The following is a 23,234-nucleotide window of genomic DNA, read 5'->3' as shown; positions in this document are numbered from 1 at the left end:
AGTGATCTTCTTTACACAGCTCTTAAACAAATAACAGGATCCATCTTTGTCTGCCCCTTTCTATGCTGAAGACAGACCTGAAACTTGAAAGAGTAGCAGTTTGCAAACGTATACACACTCAGATTTTTTTTCATTGTGTTTGGATTTTTCATAACATATTCTGTTCAGATTTAAAAAACCATGACGAAGACCAAAGGGAGATATATTTTAAGGGCAGGGGAATATCTCATATTGTAAACATATCTGGAGGAAGCCTTGACTATAATTTGGTAGACAGGGCACAAATGACTCTGAATTCACTCTCTCTCTCTCTTTTTTTTTTTTAAACTGGGACTGCATTTTCAGCTAATATAGCATACATATAAAAAGCAATGATGGCACAGCATGACCAAATCAGAATTAAACAATAACGAGATTTTTTCGAAGATGTGCTTGACACTGTGCACGTTAGCTTCATCTTCCTGCACCACCTACTAGCGATTTTGGGCCTGTTAGCATAAAAGGCAGTTTGACAGGACAGCATCTGGAGTGAAGTAATGAGAAATTAGGAACTGTAGATAGCTAATGACTAAATTAGACTCTCATGTTGTAGTTGGGTCCAACAAGAAAATACTTCAATATAATGTAGACTGAGATTCCTTCCAACTTCAGTGGTCAGACAAAAAGAAAAATGCAGGACATAATCTGCCCTAGTTAATGTTTAAAAAACAGAAAAGGATTTCAAGAAATGTGTGGATCTGCCAAAGAACTGGGACTCTATTCAGTAGAGCAATTATTAAGAACTTGATTATATTTGTACTTACTCTGTAAAAAAAAAATAAATAAAGGGTAAACTACTTGCTACTGTAAGAAATGGATTTAAGTAAGCATTTATGAACTGAGCTGAATTAGGTCCTTTCTCTGTCATTTTGTGATCACAGTTCAATCATTGTGTGCCTGTTTCTCCAGCATGATATATGGAAAAATCATACTTATTCTTTCATAGCTTTCTGATGATATATTTATGAAAGTACAATGAAATTCTATTGCCTTCAGAGTCTCACAGTGAAAGCAGTACAGAAATAAAAAGTTTTCTTATATTACTGTATGAAGCTGAATCATTTGCCAAATGCAAAGTACAAGTTAAAAGCACTTCAGCTTAAGGAGAAAGCAGAGTCCTTGGAGAATCAAGCTGAGACTTCTAACATTGTTACCAAGTTTCTACAAGAAAGTGATAGCATCTTGGAAAACATACCAGATCCATGTTGTATTTGGGGACATCATGACAAAATTTAAAGCAATATATGCAAAAACATCATCTCAATTTCCTGGACTTCATAAACAAAGGAAAAACTCTGAAAAGTGTTACAGACTTCAAAATATTAAATTTAAAAGAATAATTTTTTTTCAGAAACTGACCAACAAAAATAAGATCTAGAATTCAGGATAATCTGAAAAATCAGGTCCTGGAAGCAAGAACAAAACAAAATGATCTGTTCTGTATAAACCTCCAGCTCATTTACAAAAAACAAATAAAAAAAAGTTGCAGAGGTAAAAACAGATAGACAAGTCCTGAATGATATTAAATACAGGAATTCCATCAGTAGGGAAGATTTAAAATATCAGGTATGTTAGACAGATAAACCTAGAGTTAAAGGTGATGGTGGAACCACTCTTAAATTCAGAGTAATGCAATGAGTTTCTGGTTATTCAGTTAACCCGTATCAAAAGTTCTTTTCAAAGAGCTCAGGCCAGCTCTTATTTCAGGCAATTAGAATTCCAGCTTCACATTGGACAGGTCATTACTGGTATAAGCAGCACACTAATAAAATTAAGGAATTTTTAGCTGTCATTTTCCATTTCCCTTTGTGTCCAGATAAATTTTAACAGATTTTTTTTTCAACAGATTGTGTAGAATTAAATGCCTTCCTGCTGGCTACTGAGTCAGTTTGTAAGTCGGTAAACTTTAGACACAAAATCATTAGCATATGCAGGCTGAAATGTGTTAAAGGAAAAGGATAAACATTTATGACTTTGTTAATTCTTCATTTTAAAATATAATTTATTAAAGGCTTCTTCTGTGCTGATATAACACAGATTAAAGCACATATAAGCAAACAAAAATGTCAGACTTAGAGGTGCCCAGATAAGCTTTAAAAATGTCACTGGCTTCTCTTTACACTCCATTCCACATGCAAGCATCTCCTTCCTTTGAAGAGTTTGAGCAATTTTGCTGCTGCTCAGCTCCTGTAATGCTTGTCTGTATATCACCATTTTTATTCATCAACTATTTTAATATTTTACCCTTACTTTTGTCAAGCTACTGGCTAATCATTCCTTTTTTTAGTGTAGTTTCAATTCTTCCTTCAGTCATCCCACATTCTTGGTCTCCTTTTCTCCTTTCCCTCTAACCTCCAAATGTTAACGTGCCACATCTCACCAATTCTTTGTCAAACAGACATTTTTTCCAAAATCTTTCAGTGCACCAATGCCTGCTTGCTCGAATGCTTCAGAAACACCCAGCAATCACGGAAGTCCACTACTTGAATACTTTCAAGGAATTCATCACGACTCTTTTCCCTCTCCCCCTCTACTCTTCAGGTCAATATCTGTAAATGAAGTAAGCTGGGTTTATGCAATACATTTTTCATGTTAGTGAATAAATCTCTTTAGCAGCAAGCTAGCTTCCCATAGTAATTATAGAGAAACCTAGGACTGATCTTAACCAGATAACATACTTTTAAAGACATTAAATGTTGTCTGCTACTGAAGTTGAGAACATATTCACCAAACCAGGTTCGCTAACATTTCTTCAAAACACAAACCACTTTTATTAGACCAGATAGCCTGATACTTTAATTGTTAAGAATTAAAGCGCTTTATGCTACTTTTATTAGACCAGACAGCCTCATATTTTAATTGTTCAGAATTAAAGTGCTTTATGTTAGAGAACTTGCTATCTTATTTATCTGAAAACTGCATAGATCACATTAGCTCTATGGAAATATTACACTTTGAAAGTATGAAAAGCAGCATATGCTAAGATGTGTATTCAAAATAGCCTAGAAATAAGGGTTTTCATTTACATGTTTCCAAACTCCCTAATGTTCCAAACCTCAACTTTTTCCTTACTATAGTTGAGTAAGAACGCCACAAAAGCTGACATCTAATTACACACATAACTGTGCATTTTTAAGAGATGGATTTGGTATTTCATAGAATTATTTAAAAAAAAAGGATATCTATAATTTTAGTTTAGTATTTTAATAGATACAATAATTGTTTTTAAAACTGTAGGATACTCCGCCCATCTACGTAGACTAGATGGGCAGACTAACTGTCCTTGTAATGCATGTAACCATGATCGGTTCGTTATTCAGAATTTGTTGTAGGGTGTAATGTCAAAGCTGCACTGCTGTTACATTTTGTCCCACTAACATAAAAAGTTTTCTACTAGAATAATTTTAAAGTCTTCAGTTTGTAAAACCTGTCTTTTAAAAGCTCTCAGGGTCTCTTCTTCAGGGCACATGCTTGTCTCCTGCTTTTAGCAACACCTGATCACTGTTAAGGCACTTACAGCTCTGCTCCCTCTTCCTAATATACATACTGGGAGTTTTTAATGCTTTAAATTCATCTTTTTTCATTAAATAAAGCTAACAGTCAAAACTGCAGGTGCTGTACTATTGAAAGTCACTGCTATGCCAGCAGTTTCAATTTTAAACCTATTTTTCCCCATTGATGACATTAGAACTTTACCCACGGCTGTACCAGCTTATAACTTTCACTTTTAATTAAAGAAATTAAATTGGCAACATGAAACACTTTGCTTTCACATTAGCTTTGTTAATAAAAAGTGAAAGTTAAAAGCAGCATAGCTGAGGGTAAAACCCTATTCAGAGCTACGACCACATTGAGGTGGAATGCAAGAGCACGGGTCTGGAGAAGATTTATTTAAAAATCATTCAAATTGGAGTAACAAATTTCTAAAAATTCAGAAAGCGATCTCAACACAGTAATTCTGCCTTTGCTCTTCCTCTTATTAGAAATGAGTTGCAAGTTTCAGTTCGGAGAGTGCTTCATCTCACAGAAAGCTGCACTACATCCACTGCAGTGGCAGGAGAGCAGATTAAATTGGCGTGAAGGCTGCACTCCTCTCGCTCCGACCGGCGGCCCCTTCAGAAACGACAGCAAGGGCACTGACAGTGCTCGCTAAGGAAATCCGCACTGCCAAATTTCCATGATACCTCTCCAATGAAAAAAGCACTTCAGCCGGTAGCACTATTAAATTCATCTATATCCAGTATTGTCCATAAACGCTAATTAACTTCAGAAACAACAAACAATTTTCCATTTACCAATACAATGATGCTTTTTACAGAACAGAGGCCACACAGCAGATCTTATTTCTGTGATTACTGTACGTATATTTTAACATGCTAAAACTTGATGGCCAATGTTACTCCTCATACAGAACACCCAAAAACCAGACTAATAAATGAATCTCCAATATATACAGTCTATTAAAGGTATGATGAACAAAATTAATTTGGCACTAAAATAAATGCACATTTAGACAGTTTGAACATGATCAGCTTTATTATAAAATAAATCATAGAGTATTTTTCCTTGATTTCCTGAAAAAGAGGACAAACCTTTATCTGTTTATTGTAGAAAGCATAAATCAAAAATAGAATAAACAATGATAATCTCCTATTCTTCATTTTTTTCCTGCTACCAGCAGTATTTCCATTCTTACCCCATAATGAGAACCTCATTCTATTTGTCACCCACAAGCTGCGTCTTCCAGGGTTTGGAACAGCAGCGAAGGACGCAAGGAACAAATCCTTTACTATAGCAAGACCTGCACTCTGCTAGTCTGGAAGGGCCACACAACGCACACCACATCAAACGTAAAGGTAAATTCCTCAAGTGATTTCAGTCTGGCTTTTGACCTTTCTGCTGTTTGAAGACTCTCCTTTGCTTTTTGTGGTTCCCACGCCAACCACCACCAGCCAGAGACAGAAGATCCCTGCTTCTGCACACACATGGCAACAGCAGCCAGTGGGGTCTCGCTAGGAAAACACACGAGGGGAAGAGCTGACTCTGCCAAATGTTTCCTGTGAAGAGACTGCTCTCTAGATACATAAAAAAGAGATGGCCTCTCCTTGGGCTGTTATTCCTTTACCCTGTCACTGACACATCAGGAAGATAATCCAAAAGAAATTAGTGACACTCAAGTCAGTTGTAGCCGCTCCCTGTGCGGCTCCTACACCAACTCCATCATCGTGCTGTCGGACTGGCTGAAAGAGGAGGTGAGCCTGCCCAGGAGCGCACTGGGCACCACGCAGTTTGGGGGACCGATACATCTTTAAATATTTCTGCTGGAAAAAGAACCTCTAGGATGTAAATTAGCTAAACACTTTGCAGATATACTGTCCAAGCTTTCACACATATGTTGTGGTACATGATGCAGAGATCCCTGAGGTGGAAGAATCATCCTAGCTCCTGAAACAGTACAGTCTCATTTTCAATTTTTAGTTTTTTCCCATTTTAAAGAAAAAAAATCATATTTTGCACTTGCTACTACAGCATACCGTATGAATCCTCTGTCCTGCCAAGTCTGTCTTTCCCCAAAATATCTTATGGTAATACTAATATCAGTCATTACTCTTCTAAGCTTATGGTATGAAGTTTCTATTTCTCAAGTATTTCCCTGGCATGGCACATACGATTTTTTAATAGTCTGTCATTTTACAAGCCAAATAATACTGCTGTTTTGCTTTAAAGATACTCTTGTAGCTCCACAATGGTTTTTAATTTGGATAGTAATGCTGAAAATCTTGAAATAGTTTTTGAAGCCTATTTTTCTTTCTGTCTCCACATCTGTAGTTTTCTCTCTCATTCTTCTCAAAACATTTCCTGAATCTAAATCTGCCCCCTTAGGATGCTTATAAATTCTTTAATCATATCCTAATATAACAACCGAAATTAGTTGCAGATCAGTCAGAACACTGGTATTGGCTATTTTCTTACAGCCTCAAAAAAACTCAAAACAACAACAAAAGACTGCAAAAACACCACTGTCATTGACCATCATTTATATTTCCTTCTTACCCCTTACCAAATCCTAATGCAAAATCATGAAATTGGTTTCAAAGCTCCCCAAAGATTCATCGCCATTCCCCATTCACTTCCAGCTATATTCCTTCATTCTCCATCTTCTACACCGTCCACTCCAATGCCCAAAACACTTCCTTCAGCGTTATCTTACTCTGCTTTGGTTGCTAACAAGGCTTCAAAGTGTAAATACTTAATTAAAATATAGCTTTCACTGAGCAAGTTAAACCTGTATTCTATACTAGACAGTAGCCTAGGTACCACTAGTAGGCAATTTTGAAACTTCCTAAAGTTATCCTGCTGAATACCTTTAAATTAAACATGTTGTTAAATAACATGTCAAGACATGTACAAGATAAAAGGTTGTTCTGTTTGTCTAAAAGTCTCATTAAGAAGCTGAAGTTTTTAAAAAAAGAACAAATTTCTGATTTTTAGATTTAAGCATTTATGAAAAAAAATCAGAATCTTCATTTCATTTTAAAATCCCAAGACTTCTAACCTTTAAAGACACAACACTTAACATTGCCTACATGTAGTGGTAACCCTGTTAGTAAGACAATATCTTCACTAAGATATTGAGCATACAAGATGATTATTTTTTGGAGAAAACAAGTGCCACTAGTCAACAGCTCACAACATGATGATACAGCTACAGACGGACAGTAGCAAAACTCAAGATGTACATTGAACTCGTTCTGCTAGAGTCACACCAGGGAGACAAAACGCTTTCAAAGCCTAAGCAAGTCCCCTTCCCATGGTACCAACTCAGCACACCCAGAATGCCCCACAGTTAGGGCTCTACAAACTGATGCCCTCCATTTAGCCAAAGAATAAATACCAGCTACAAAGAAAATAATAAAAGCTATTTTATACTGTAATGCAGCATAAGGCACCTTGATCTGAGAAGCTTCTTTGCACAGTGAGTATTTCAGTCTCCAGAGCCAATTTAATCATTCCCCTCCTTGCAGACACAAATATCAATCAGCAGGCCACAAACAGACATGAAATGGTTACAGATCTTTATCACTCGTTAGCAGGGCAGCTGAGGCAGATTTTAACTGTGTCAGTTTAATAATTGTGTCATTACAATTACTGTATCCTTTCTGCAAAGACTTAGATCTTCTTAGACAACTAGGCAAGTTCATAAAGACCAAAAAAGGAAGCCAAAACACCCAGAGGTTTCCAATATACAGACGTGCTGTAGCTCAGAAATCCTTGAGCTTGATGCACAGATTACTGGGTAAAGATTTAGTACGTAGGAATTGAAATGATCTTAACAATCCCCTCTGCTAATGTACTGGTGACCTTGCATTTGGACTGCAAGCTAGATGCCAAGAAAAATCATGAACAATTTATTAGTTAGAAAAAAAATTAGTAATTTGATCATATTTTGCCAAACTCTGAATACTGTCCTACAAAATTCTTGTAATAGGCAGTGAATCCATAGGAACAGAATGGTTGAGAACAAGCTGAATACTCCATAAGGAAAAACACTAAGTTCACTGCCAAACTGGCATTTATACTTAATCACAACATTGTATAAGCACGTCCCAGAAAGTTGAGAATATCCTTAACTTCACTTTTTAAACATCAATACTGATAAATTAGCATTGCTCTTCCATGGCTACTTTTTTTTTTTTTTTTAAACATCATCATATATATTTCTAGTATACCACACTGAAATATTTACATCGTGCTGTTTCCTATCAGTTTCTGGTTATGAAGCTGATTCATGCATTCATTATTTTCATGAAGATGATTTCTTCTAATCAAGTAGAAGACTTTCTAATATTTGTTGTACTTATTCACTAAATTTTGACTTCACAGAAATTTAGTTTACTCAAGACTAAAACAAAACAAAACAAAAAAAACCAAACCAAAGAACATGAAATCATAAAGTAATTCAGGTTGGAAGGGGCATCAGGAGGTCATCTAATTCAAGCTCAGACCAGGCTGCTCAAGGCTTTGCCTAGTCAGGGAAATGTTCCTCAGCTAAAGAATACAAATTCCTATATTTTCTCAGTGTCCATTGGAAAAAAAAACAAAAAACAAAAAAACAAAAAAAACACCACCACCACCAAGAAGCAACAGACATAGAAAAGAAAATGTAACTCATCAATATGTATTCACTGAGTGGAGAAAACAGGCTACAGAAACAAGCACTAGAAAAGAAAACTAATTCTGTTTCCATCTAAACATGGGATGTACGTTGTGTGGAAATCTATGGAATATTTAGCAATGTGAACAGATGAAGAAAGAGCACAGGACAGGAATAAAACTAATAAGAGATTAAAATACCCAAATTGACAAACAAATTACTGAAATAAGGAAAAGCTTTTTGAAAAAAAAATCTCTCCATCTGTGAACATTAATGGCACATGGAAACTAAGTGTTAAAACTGAGCACTGAGTTGTTCTATATAATCTCTTCACAATGTACAATAAAGAATTCAGTGAAAATGCAAGGCAACAAAGGAATAGTTAAGATCAAGTTAACTAAAGGATAAATTTACTTGCAGATTATGAATTTGGAGTTACGAATAAGATATTTATCTGTACCTATATGTTCTTGAAACAATGTTGTATTAGTTTGTTCTACTGCATGTATGAAAATGTAGTCTTTGGAATTAACATCACAAAGGAATACAAATAACACAGATAACAGGTTTTAAAGTAGATTGAGGTTATGAAATCCAGAACAACTGATAGTTAACTGATGACAGCCATGGTTCAATTAATAATTAAATAATGCAGTTAGAGAGGTGACTGAACACCAATTTTATGTACATTAGGACATGTAGTATTTACTTTAAAATAAAACAAACAAATGAACAAAACTTAACTGTCTTCAAAAATGTCTAGGAAATCAAGAATTAAAATAAAAAGCCCTGGAAAATCCATAACAATTTACAGAGTTGTGATTAAATACCAAAGGAAAAGGCTATGATTTTCAGATGGTATAGAAACCCTGGAATCTATTAAGTTTCAAAGGCAATTGTGAAAATTATTTTACTATGCTATTTTGAAAATTTTAGCCATTGTCTCCTTTATTCACAAGAGCTCATCATATTTAGAATTTTATCTTGAGAATGCTGGAGCATTCCAGTCAGGTCAGGAGTCACCATGGATAAATTAACACGATTTCATAAATTAAAGGTGTGGTGTCACAACAGTAAAAAAAAAAAAAAAAAAAAAGAGAAAAAGAAAGAAAAAGACGGATACCTTGGCAGCCTTTAGCAAGATTTCCCTCTCTTGTTCATCTTTCCTTTGCTTTTCTAAACGTTCCAACTGTTCAAAAAACTTTAGCTGTGATCGGACATCTGTAGCTTGTTCATACCATTCATCATCCTGCAAAATGAGAATAACATTTTATGAAAAACATTCATTCTCCTCAAGAGAGAAGCAAGACTTTAAACACTATGCCTTAAATTTTTTCCAGTGTACTAACAAAAAAGAGCATGTATATATATATATTTTTTAACTCTAATGACACAGTAATATGTTATAAAAAGGCAATGAAACCAGCCTATGCTTAATACTGTAGCTAGAATTTGATTATTTTACTAGTATCTATTAAATTGGAAATATATAAGGATTGATTAATCACCAGAGATATCAAAGAATTAAAAAAATAAAAACAAGATTTACTGATTAAAAAAAAAACCCTAGGATGTGTAATCTTATTACTAAACGTCCTAGATATAAATCTAAATATATAAAGCCTGGTTATAACTGCAATTCCTGTATTTAACTTGAATTAGTAACAGACATGACCAAGATGAAGTACCACAAAAACATTTGAAGTTTAAAGCTGAGTTGAAAATAAGCACGTAATTACAATTAAAATCGAAGAACTTTATGAAGGCTAAGAGCATGCATGCTTTCCTAGTACCCCAAAACAATAAGAATTTAGGACAGAAGCTGCATGGGGAACTCTGAGGATGTCAGTTACAAGAATAAGTTATCCACATTGCTTTCACCTCATTTATCTGCTTAATATTTTCCTTTCATGTGCCAAGGCTATTAAATCAAATACCATTAGCCAAAAAACATACAGAAAACAATGAGAATGGTAAGGTTCAATCAACGCTGCTCAATACTGATATTTTTTCTAAGAATCTATGAAGTGTTACTTTAAAAGCATCTCTGGTTCAAAACAGACTAGCAAAGGGTTTTCTTCTCTGGCACTGTCCTAGGGAGAAGAAAGGAGGAATTAAATACTTAGCTGAAGTTGGTGAAGAATATTGGGAAAAAAAACAAGAAGTTATTACTTCTAGTTCAAGAATTTCCATTAATTTCCAAAAATCCCTTAATTACAAGGAAAGATATAGGTAAGATACAGGCATCCTGGCCTCTTTAGTTTTTAATCCATTTTCTGTCACGTTAATGTTCATTCTAGTCGCAGACCCCAAAGATAAATTTTTTTTGCATATGCCACACAGTATTAGTCCTACTGTGATCCAGGTTTGGGAAGCAGGTGGACAAAGATACAGTCCACAGGTGCTTGAGCAGGATTTCAAAACAAACAAACAAACAAACAGGGTTAAAACAGTCAACCTGTACCCTAAAAGATTTACTTGAGATACACTAAAGGAATCTAAGCACAACTTAGACATACACACTCTTCAACCGTGGTAATTTCTATCTTACTTTTACATCAGTTTAACAGCTATTAGCATCTTATTTTCACCAACAAAGAGATCTCATTTTTACCAGTAAAGATGTTTGGTTTATTTGAATTCAAACTGCTTTGTAGCTTATTAAAATTTTTCCTCTGGTTTAAGATATCTAAATTATGTCAATTTTCTGCAAGAACACAATCACTAGCAATAGAATAAGAGTTGCATTTTAACTTGAAATGATCTTCTCAAAAAGAATATAATTGTTTAGTTACAATGAAGAATTTACAGCTGAATTCTTGGGTTGCTGGTTTCAGACAAAGTGGTAGCATTTTCCTCCGATCTAAAAACAGCGCTCTTAGCTTCATTCCTGGCATCTTATCACTGAACTCTTTAAAGCTTTTATGTCTTGGGCCAGAACTTTTTTAGCACGCTGTGCTGGCAAAAGTAAACATTAGTATTTCTCACAGCCAAGAATATTTAAAATTCTTAAATTAGATACCTATATATATTAGATACCAATTTCAATTCAATTAATGGATATCTTGATCAAAAAAGATGACACCAAGAAGCAACAGTTTTAGCCATAATCCATGAGCAGAAATAGTTTCACAAATGTTCCATACTAGGTACTTTAACAGAAAAGGATGAAAACATAATTCTAGACACAAATTCTATTACAGACATTCGAAGACAGACAGACAACTGGCAAGCAATGCCCTCATTCTACCACTTTCTATTTTTTAAGGAAGACAAAATTGCAATTAAAACATGCTTTGCACGCAAAATGAACACAGAACATCTCCAGTGTGTTAAGAAAAAAACTCAATTTCTGAAATAGCTTATACTGTGTCATTATATAACATTCAGTACCTTCTCTTTGCACACTTACTTTGTGTGATTCCATACGGTGCTGGGTTATCACTGTTACTTTTTCTATCACTGTTCTTAATCTGTTTTGTGTTGCATGGGAAATAAAAGTAACCACCTCAGCTGGCACATCAGTAATTCCTAATTTTTTAGCTAAAACGGAAAACAAAACAAAACAAAATTAGCTTACCCCTCAGGAAAAAAAAAAAGTCGTAGTTTCATTTATCTTAACAGAAAAATCCTTGACAGTATATATTTATCTAACTTTGGTGATACATTCATGACCTCTTGAAAACAGGTGTGATGTCATTTTAAAGTTTTAAATGAGAAATCAGAGCTGTTGCTTTCCACTTAGAAAAAATTTATGAACTTCACTGCAGTTTATCCCAGTATCTCAAAACAAAGTACAACAGAGTATGAGAGAATCTGAGCTCCCAATTACTTTATACCAAAAAACAAAAAACAATTCCTTTATTTTCAGAAGCATTACTCCAGATTAATTTCAGTGTTGATGAGATCAGGCTGCCTCCCAAAGCATACTGTTGCATACCTTAACCTACATTATCAGCATACTACCAATAATAAAAATTCTTTAGAAAACAACTGTTAATTGAATATGAGGAAATAAAGTCATTTTAACTACAGTTATTTAAAAAATTTCCCCAAAGTTGCTTAAAACATGAACATGGATAGCACTTAAGAATTCTTAAATTTATCAGAATACTTAGTAAGTACTGGATACAAATTTGTAGAGGTATGTACATACATACTACCCTATGCTCTAGTCCTGCAAACACATATATACATGGGTACTCCCAGGGGGACTCACAGTTTTCCAGATAGAAAACTGTGTGCGCGCGCGCGCGTGTGTGCGTGTGCGCGTGTGTATACATAAATAAATTATATATATAAAAAACATAGTGGATGCCTTTTGCAAGGATTATTGGATTTGACCTACTGTAAGATGGTAAATATTCTGATCAAACTGAGTTAGTTTTTTTTATAATGATTTAAATGAACACAGGTCTTCTAAAAATGTTTGTGGATATGTATGTTTGCGACACATGCATGTGTATGCAGAATGTTACAGAAAATTTGTTTCAGAATATTTTGGAAAGTGTTTCCTGAATTGCTAATCAGAAAAGTAATCTTCATTTGCGGAGTTGGGGGAGCCAGACAAACACAAGCCTGAGAGGCTCAGAAACAAAGATTTTTTTGTGAAGCATCCCTATTTTTCCAGCCCAACCTCAAGAGCAATAAACCATCACATGTCTAAAAAATGAAGACGAACAAGTGAACAGCGGTTTTATATTGATATGTACTTCCTTTATTTCAACGCGGTGATTTGAAATGAAGTGGCAGGGCTGAGCATCACCCGTGGCTTGGTGTCAGCGCCGGGTCGGGGGCAGTCAATCACTGCCAGGGCCAGGCCAGGAGCTGCCCCTCTCGTCAGGGGGCACTGCGGGCGCCCGCGCCCGGAGCCGCGCGGCACAGCACGGCACGGCACGGCGCACCCCAGCCCGCCGCCGGCCCCGGCGGACAACGACCATCTTCCAGCAAAACGCCCGGGCGTCTCGTCCGTCTGCACCGCAGCAGCGCTCCGTGCAGCGCAAAATTATTCATATGTAGAAAACTGGGGAAGTAATACAGCCCAAAGTGAAAATTGCTCTGAATTCTGTTTGGAGATATGGCTATTACAACTGATTTCGTACGAAGCTACATGAAAAAGATTACATTTCCTGCAGCTCTCACTTGCTCCATCTCTTCCTCAATTTTTTTTTTTTACATCTGCACTACTTAAATGTATATTTTATTACATCACTACAGCACATCATTCCCACACTTTCCAAAGCTGAATTCTCTATGTCACATATTTCTGATATTAATTTTTTTAATGATTCTTTGAAGTCGTTATCTCTTAAACTAACTTAAGCCATCACTGATTTCACATTGTACATGTTACCTTAAGGATTTTAGCAATATGTATATATGCTTTTTAACTGATTTCTGCTTTATTGCTAAAAAAAATTAAATCTTTCTTGGTGCCCAATTTGTTCTCTGTAACAGAGAGGGGACTCTACTGAAGTTGCTGAAAGCTGAAGATATAATGGAAAGCAGACACAAGCATTAAGATCCCAGTGCTGCAACTGTTACTCATGGAAATTAAGTCCTTGAAGTCAGTAGGACTACTCATATTTGTAAGAGCTATTTGTGCAAGTCAGACTTGCAATATCAGGTCCTATTTCAGCATGCACAATTTTGTTTTGCAAACATGTGTAATCAAAGCTGTCAATCAAAAAAACCTAGTTTGAAAGATAAAATGCCAGTAAAAATGGAATTTAATTAACTAATATCTAGAAAAGATGTTTGAGATGGAAAATTCTGCCAAACATTCTAGCTAAGAGTACGGATGAAAAAACATTATTTTTCTGGGAAGTAATAATTCTTTGAATTTCAGCAGTAAAACTACAGCTACCCAACTTCCCTGAACACACTTAATCCTTTCATAAGAAAGGACTATCACTATCTTGTTTCTTTTACCATAAAGGTTTTCCTAATTTTAAACACTTTTGTTCTAAGTAAAATCAACCATTATGTGGCTTTTTTTGCCTATTCAACTCTTGAGAAAGCTGATCTGTAATCAAAGAATCATTCCCTGAGATGCTTGGTTCCTAAAGATTCTTGTCCTATGTCCTCCTCATTCACCTCTGCAATAACCCAGTAACTTTCTACTCCTGAAATCCCTCAACACAATATTCTCAATTCCAGAAAACTAACTGGAGGTCAGTTATAAGTAGAGTCCCTCAGGAGTCTGTCCTGGGACTTACCCATTTTAATATCTTTCTCAGGGACCTGCAGGGGGGGAGACAGACAGCACCTTCATCAGGTTTGCATATGACACCAAACTGAGTGGTATGGTCAGTGTGCTCAAGGGCAGAGTTGCAAATCAGAAGAACCTGATGAACGGGCCAACAGGAACCTCATGACATTCAACAGGGACAAGTGCAAAGTACTGTACCTGTGACGGACTCACTCTCTGCAATGATTCAGGGAGCGGACTGCCTGCCAGGGTAGCAGCCCTGATGGAAAGAACACAAGAGTCCTGGTGGGCAGTGGGCAGTTAACCATGATTCAGCAGTGCACCCTGGCAACGGTGAAGTCTAACATCATAGTGGGCTGTATCAACAGTAGATCAGCAGTAGCCAGTAGATCAAAGAAAGTGATTATTCCTCTTCACTAAGCACTGATTAGCCCACATCTGGAATACTGCAGTCAGTTTTGGGTCCCCTGGTGCAAGACAGATTTCAATAAACTGACTGAGTCCAGGGAAGAGCCACCAAGATGGTCAGAGGGTTGGAGTATACAACCTATGTGAGGAGAACCCTGAGGGAATAAGTCTTCCTTATCCTGGAGAAGAGAAGGCTGAGATGGGAGGTTATAGAGAAGATGGAACCAGACTATTGAGACGCCTGGAGGGAGAACAAAAGATAACAGTAATAAATTGTAACAGCAGAGGTTCTGACTGCATATAGGGAAAAAATTTTCATTATAAGGATAATTAAGCACTGGAACAGTTTGCACAGAGAAGCTGTGGAATCTCTGTCCCTGCAGGTTTTCAAGACTAAGCTGGACAATGCCCTAAGCACCCCAGTCTGAACCCAGTATTGCACCAGCTTTGAGTAAGAGGTTGGACTAGATGATCACCCAAGGAATCTTCTGGCCTGAATGATTCTATGATCCCTGCCCCCCGAATAGCTCCAGTTCCCTCCCATATTCCATATGATCCCACAATACCCATAGTTCACCCTAGGATAACCACCTAGCATGTCTCCTAGTCCACATCTGTCCAGCTTGCTAGCTGGGAAAAGTCAGCCCATCCTGTGGCTAGTCTGGAACTATGCATTTGGCTAACTGGCCAGTCTGCACAGGGGTGCTGACTGGCCAGACAACCAGTTAGAATAACATATAGAAGAAGAAGAAGGTTGATTTTCCTCTCAATTGGGACACGCAGAGGGGCTATCTAGCTGCTGATTTATCAATGGATTCAAAAGTTATCTGAAGAGAGAGAGAAAGAAGGCAAATAGATTATCCAATCATTTAAGGCCAGCTTTCTTTGGAAAACAGGCTAAGGAAGAAAGAATACAAAACTGGATTAATTAGCGTCAAGAAACCAGACTACAAAAAGACAAAAAGATAAATTAAAAATAAAAAAAATCAATTTGTCATCCACAACATTCATCATGCAGGTAGCATGACATTTCTTCCCTATTCTAAATTATATTAGTCAAAATTCTGGTAGCATAGGGTATCAGGTGTAGGGTATATTCCAAAGATGTAAACTACATGAAGATTTGGCACACTACTAAAATACTTGGATTGAACTGGACAAAGATGGAAGAATTACCAATATGCTTCTGAAACAATTTCATCTACATTTGGAAAGGTTGGCTCAATTACTATACTTGCATAAAAAGTCATGCATACCATCTTATTGATCTGCTGACTTAAGAAAAGTTCTAGTACTGTTGTTTAGAGATCGTCCTTTTCTACTTTCTGCCACTTCAGTAGATGCTTAAAGCCAAATATACTTAAAAGAGGAAAATAGCACAATGACGCTGTCTCACAAAGCAGAGAAAATGCCAAGAAGTAGAAACTGAATCTATGCAAAGAACTGGAAACTGTTGATTTTTGTATGTTTCTATATTAAAGTTTTAATATTTTCTTCCCTGCTACGTGTCCTCTTGAGTTTCATCCACTCACATCTATGAAAAGCATATTAGAGTTTTGTCTGCCATCAAAGGGAAATAATGTTGACCTCTAAACATCCTCTAATTCCTGAGACATTCATCTTGTCCGCATAAACACTTTTCCCAGTTTAACTCAGAAAGGCATCTCTTCCCTTCTCAAGATGCACCTCTGTGGAGCTCATTAAAATATGACAATAAACAATAACCAGACTGATGATGATACAGGAACAGAAATATAACTTATAGTTTTAACAAACATGAATATATATTTTATAATACTATACCTACTTAACTGTATCCCAAAAGACACATATCCTCATGTCACATATCTTCCTAACCAAGTCACTGGACACTGACTTTGTCTATATGTATTTCTGTTTAGATCCTAGCATTCTGGATTCTGGGTTTAATTGTGCCATCTGGTCACTGCAGTAGAAAGTCATAATATGTAATAAGCATATATATTTATATAAATATTCATACACACACACCCCTTAAATCCTAAAAGCAGTTTAAGATTAAACAAAAGGATTAGCTTTTTTCTATCAATAGACTTCTGTTATCAGTCCTTTGTTAAAAAAGCTACACTTGTTTCTGATTTTTAAGTGATCTCCTTAATTTACTTGGACATCTTAACTTGTAGTTTTGTGACACAAAATCTGTATATAAAGTAGCAAGAAGGAGCCACAGGCTTACCAAAGCCATGACAGTTACAAGAAGAAATACACAGTTTGAAAAAAGCTGTTTGCTTTTAAATAATACATTTATGAAATGTAGACTTTTAAGTAATAAGCATACTCAAGTCTTTAAAATGACTTTAGCAATGTAAATCTGAGCTTTTCCTAGATCTATTATAAAAACACCATCAAGGACAATAACAAAATTGGAGTTAGAGCAAAGCAATGCTCCAAGCTGTAGCAATCCATCTCTCCTTTGAAATTGAATTTTTGTATTTTTAAAGGCATAACTAAGGTCATGTTCATCATTCAAGCCTTTTTGCCAGACCTGCACTACACCAGAACTGTACAAGACCATCAAGAATTGATGGCTGATTACATGAACACTTCTATTCCTTGTGGCAGTACTCTGTTTCAACTCATCCTCAGAGGCATCAATGGCTGCTAAAACATTCAGTTCAGTCTCAGTATTATATGCAAAAAATCCAAGGGATTACAAATTAATACACTCAAAAGTAAGCAAATTTCTAATCTGCCAAGCATTTATAGCACAACACAGTAGTATCTGCCTACATATTAATTCTTAATTATACATTTGGAAGCTTTAATAGCAAACTATGATTCAGTCAACATTCATTCAAAACTCTACAGCACATAAGATATGCAAAGAAAGCATAAGGATTAGAATATTTTCATTAAAAATAAACCATATTCTATTTAGAAATTGGAGATATTACCAAAGAGTTTCTGTAAAGTCAGAACTTGTATATAAGTTCCAACAGCCTTAAGGGAAAAAGCATTCAGCAATATTATTCTGATATTGCCATATGGGTCACTAGCATGAGATTGTTTTTTACAAACATAAAAGCACCTAAACCTTGTCATTGAAAAATTTCAGGTCCCAGGAAGTAAAAACTCTAAAAAGTGCTATCATCTGCTCAATTATCTGAGAGGTACTGGTTTTGCTGAACTTTAGAAGTTTAATTATATTTTATTGATCAAACAAACTGAAATAAATCGAAGAGTACTGCCCTATTTGAGAAGCACAAAACAATACTATTTTTGCAGATAGACTTCCAAAGAATCAAAAAGTTACTTTAATAATTTATACTTTAAGAGAACTGACAGGCTTGAGATCAAGGATAAAAAAAATTATCTGTAAAACATGAGATCTGACTGTGGTTATTGATGTGATAAATTATGGAATGCCTGTATAAAATCTCTTTACATTTAAAGTTAAAGCAGAAAAACCGTGAAGAACTGGTTTTAAACAGTTAAACAGCATGTATTTAGAACTTGAATTTGTCTTGCTCTTCCACAGAAGTGTTGGGAGAATGCACAGTTGGTCTCTGTTACCTTAACCACAGGTAAGCCAGAATTGCAGACAGCACTTGCTGCCAGCACCTTAAAACCAGGAGCAACTTTTTAAATTTTGTGTTAAATATTGGTCAAGGCAAAAGATTTGGAACAAGACTTCTTAGGTTCAGGCCTCTTCTGGTGCTACAGCTAGCTTGCACGATAGAAAGTGGAAACAAAAGTGATCCCACCTGAATCCGACATTCTTTATTTGTTTCCAGGTCTTTGTTTAAACTGTTGATTTAACCTTATTCAACATCAGCTGATCTAGAAGAACAGCATAAGTAGTACTAGGTTGTACACTGGGTTGTAGGCTCAAGTCCCCTTCCTCATTTATCCCAACAGAACAACCACAGTTTTACAAGCCTCAGTTCCACTGCAATCTTTCCCATCAGCCAAAGCAAAGTATTGGAACAACTTGCCTTGCATTTCTGCAGCCTTCCAAGCTTCCAAATCATCAAACTGTTGCAATTCTTTAATAAATTCCAGTAGGCCTCCATTTTAATAGCATTATAGAAAGTGACAATTCTATAGTACTGCTGTAGGTGTCAAGAGTGAAACATTTAAAAACACCTTAATCTCTAAAAAATGATATGTAATTAAACACAACATGATCAGTTGTGCAGTCACTGTTTGAGACATGCTATACAGGAACCTCTGAAAAGTAACAGCTGAAAAAAGCTGGGGGAAAAGGGTAGAGCAGTTTGCCCTCTAAAACTACACAAGTAATATTTGTCCTAAGACACACCATGACAGACACCACGGAAAGCAGGCCATAAAATCGACAGAGAGCAATAGGTGCTTTGCCTAATACTGTTATATTAAACATTCCAAACTGAGCAAAAGCACTTAACTGTGGGGCTGACTCAACACCGAGGGGAAACAACTCTAACACACTAAGAGCACTTGGACTCCATAAGAGCCGTGAACAGCAACTACTGAATTTACTTATCCCAACCTAACGAGGTGGAGCTTAAGAAAGGGGGGCATCTCCCACATAGCAGTGTTCTCACTCTGCAAAGTCATCCAACAACACTGCATGCACATTTGTGGCAAAGGGAAAAGCCAGTCACAAGAGCTAAGCTAGAGAACGGGGGAGTGGAACGCAACAAAGGAAAAACCTGAGGCAGCTGCTTGGCATAAAACCACCTGGGGGGGGGGGGGTGTGTGGCAGAGCTTCCAAAGCCCCAGATAAACTTTAAAAATTAAAAACTGAAGGAAGAACTCATTAAATGGAGTAATGGTGCAAACAATGAATCCCTAGCTCTGGTGACTGGGATTAGAGATTCCTAGGGGACAGGATAACCTAGCGAACCCAGGCAAAAGAAACAGTATGCTAATTTTAGTTGCAATCTTCTGCTTTCAGTCCTTTAAACATAAGCTTAACTTTAAGTATTACTAACTAAATGCAGATATAATTAAATAAATGATCATTTGTTTTATTACTAAGCCTGTCTGGCACTGGGAAACAGGATGAAGAAAGAAGAAACAAGCAAATTCAGTTGCTGCCTTCAGAAAAAACAACAAATCCATATAAAGTAGTTTGTGCAGGCACCTCTGAGGAACCTATAACTTGGGGTGTGTTTTGGGAAGCCAAGGGCTAGGGAGTGTTTCCTGTCAAGCTAGAGAGAACCAGTGCCAAATGCTTTGAATTTTGGTAAATAATTCCCTCTAGCAGGTACAAACCAGCACCCCTTCTGCGAGGAGCAGATGGCCAAGACATATTCCATGTCTCCAAACCAACCCTGAACTATCACAATTGGAATGGGAAAGATTTTGTAAACCAGGACTATTTTAAGATTGTCTGTACAGTATCTGCACCACAGTATCTGATTCTGTTCATCAATATACCTTTAGTTCACCTTCGTATGCAATAAGTTGACTTTGTTAAAAAGAATGACATTTCACTACCATTTAATTGTTAATTACAAAATAATGAAAGATCACACATTTAATTAATTCAATAAACTTGTTTGTTTGTAAAAGAATACTCCTATTCTCATAGGATAAAAATTATCTAATGAGTCTACTTCTGGACAGAAGTAGAGAGTTTTCTTAAAAACTCAAGACTTGCTTAGGTATAACAGTTGTTCTTTTTCAGAATTACCAATCTTGAGATGTATCCCCAGGAAATATCTTGTAAAATTGAGAAACTGGTGAAACATCAGTTATGTAAAAAAAAGAAAGGAAAAAAAAAAGAAAAAAAAGAATAAATCCCAAACTCAGATGAAAGTCCTCAAAACACATAGCCATTTCAGTGCAAAATGCAGCAGAAGAAAAAAAGGGGGGGGGGGGGAGAGAAAATAACCAGCCATACAATTCTTAACAGCAACAATTGCTCACTAGATGGCACATATTTTTTAATCATTTTTTGTCCTCCTCCCTTCTAAAATATATGCTAACCAAATTATTTTAGCAAAATAAGATTCAGTTAAGTCTCATGACCTCTGCATTGCGACTGTACGCATACAAAACCAGTCATACAGCTTGTTTCAGGTGCTCTAGTGGATTGAACTTATTCAGTGCAAACTATACTGTAATATGCTTTTGTACTGTGCTTTTGTAACTGCATAGCAAAGTTCAGAAAAGCTACACTGGGTGACACAGTCCAGCATCCTTCTCCATCTCTAAAACCAGTAGGGGGAGACGCTGTTAGAAGAACATATTAAAAAAGTGTGCAGTGATAACTCTGCAACAATTTACAGCTTAGGACCATCCTAAGCTAGATTTCTTACCTTTGTATCTAATAGCTCAGGATGGATTCTTTCCCCGTGAATTTTTCAAGTCATTTTTTGAATGGGTATACACTGTCAGCAACTGCAACGTCCTAAAACAAGGAGTTCCACAACTTAACTACTTATCAGGCAAAAAACTACCACTTTTTGCTTGTTTTGAACTTTCACCTCCTAATTTCATCTGATACCCCTAATTCTTGTAAAGGACAAATCAGACTGAACAATAGCTCCATTCTAAGGGGTCACACCAGTTTAATTATTTTAACAAAACAGAGCCAGAAAAGTAGCCATAAAGATACAAAATCTATGCAGAACCCAGGCCAAAGTGTCTGATCCTATTTTCTGTGATGATTCAAAGCTCTTATGCAAGTTAGTGAGATTTGAGGCAAGACATAAAATTCATGAAGTAGAAAAAAAAAATCTCAAGAAGCTGTTTAACCCTACTTATATGATTAGTGCATTTTAATCAAGGTCATATAGGAATGACAAAAAGCTTTCACTTCTCTAAAAATTCTCAACAAGAGGGCAAGTCTGGGAACCCACACATAATTCACACTTTTTGGTAAAAATAAAGAACTAATTTGAGAAGAGGCCTGACCTAAAATATATATAACCAGACAATCCAGTTTCCAAAGTTCTGTCTCTGAATGAGATAATTAAATAGCTGAAAGGTAGCTATTAATCATCCCTAAAGACTGTTTTTATTATCCTTGGTGGTTTGTCTTCAACAGAATCAAGTTAGTCACCAAACAATATCATGCACAGGTAAGTGGAGACTTGGAAAATGGAAGCAGCTGCCTCAAATCAGGGAAGTATTAACATATAAGCTGTGTACACAGGAGGATAAGAGAATACTTGGTATTCAGACAGAAAGGAAGCCTGACAGCTTGATCAGAGAGAACAAAAACAGAATGTAAGCTCTCTAGGAACAGAATTTAGTACTATTAATCTTTCCCCTGTTTTGTTGTTTGTTTTGTTGCAACTAAAATGTTACTATCTTACCCAATTTCTTTTAGAAGAAATAAAAATCTCAGTGTGTTAAGCTAACATTACTTTATCCTTAATTTTAATTTTTAATTCCTTCTCTTTCAGTAAGTTATCTTTAAGAATACTATTGAGCAATCTTATGCGAATATCCCAAAGGAAGAGAGAGTGCTGAAGTTATTAAAGGGAGGCACTGAAGGTCAAAAGATTTTTGAGAACTGTGGTCTGATCCTGCTCTCCAATTGCAGTCATTTGTGCTGCAGTGACTGAACAGTGCTAGGAAAATGTAAAAGACAAAGGAGGGGATGAGACCTGAAACAGGTGCAGGTCTTAACAAGTCAAATGATAACACACAGATTACAACTATATGATTTTTTTTCATCTTAGTTTTCTCAAAACATAAATATTATACAGAATAATAAGCATGTCCAGAGATATTTGGGAACATTCAAGAATAAACACAAAGTGACTGCAGAGAACTGGAAGATATATGCACTATTTTTATGAATAACAGTGCATGTCTCAATGCACTTCTTTGTGTTGGTTACTTACTATAGAGTAAGATCAAAAGAGACCGACCATATGAGAAAGAACTGGTAAGTCAATGACACAAATAATAGTCCTTGAGAAAAGAATGGGAAGTTGTTAGCTGGGGACTGACCCCCTACCTGTTTCCACTCAGGCTAGAAGAGTGCACTTCTTTCCAATGGTTAAGCCCAAGATCAAAAGAAGATGCTAAACTATTACAGGGCCTCAAGCTTAAATAAGAGAAGTATATGAATATGAGTCTACGTCGGGAAAGACACAGATGGGGAAGAATTGCAAGAACATCAAAGATGACAAGCAGGTCAGGTTGCAGCCAGCATCCAGTAACATGGTCCTCACAATAACTGAACACACTCTAAATCATGTCTGCAAAAGGACTGAAGTAATACCAAGTGTAAGAATTTACCTATACGCCTCTGTTGTTTTAAAGCAACTTCTGTAAGCAATGCAGATAATTGGGCAATACTTTTTTTTCCTGAAGAAACTACATCCCTGGCACTATAGAAGTCTTGTAGGTGCCAAGTCTGAACAGGTATCACAGTTGTCCACTACAAGTCTGACCCCAGGCAGAGCAGCTGAATTGTGAGGCCTCTTTAAGAGGCAG

The 23,234-nt window shown here is 36.2% G+C and overlaps 1 protein-coding gene across 1 annotated transcript in view; it reads right to left on the bottom strand.

Annotated features, from left to right (window-relative positions):
• LOC106483238 (transcription initiation factor TFIID subunit 4-like) overlaps positions 1-23,234 on the bottom strand; it is a 153,849-nt gene that overhangs the window by 75,335 nt on the left and 55,280 nt on the right. Inside the window, exons 11-12 of the mRNA XM_067302494.1 lie at positions 11,607-11,737; positions 9,318-9,443 (exon numbers count right to left, since the gene is read on the bottom strand). Coding sequence (XP_067158595.1) covers positions 9,318-9,443; positions 11,607-11,737 — 257 coding nt within the window. The remainder of the gene's footprint in view (positions 1-9,317; positions 9,444-11,606; positions 11,738-23,234) is intronic.

This window comes from Apteryx mantelli, chromosome 10 (genome assembly GCF_036417845.1).
Source record: "Apteryx mantelli isolate bAptMan1 chromosome 10, bAptMan1.hap1, whole genome shotgun sequence".
NCBI classification, from domain to species: Eukaryota; Metazoa; Chordata; class Aves; order Apterygiformes; family Apterygidae; genus Apteryx; species Apteryx mantelli.
The sequence above is the reverse complement of the archived record's forward strand: the minus strand, read 5'-3'. Positions and strand labels throughout refer to the sequence as shown.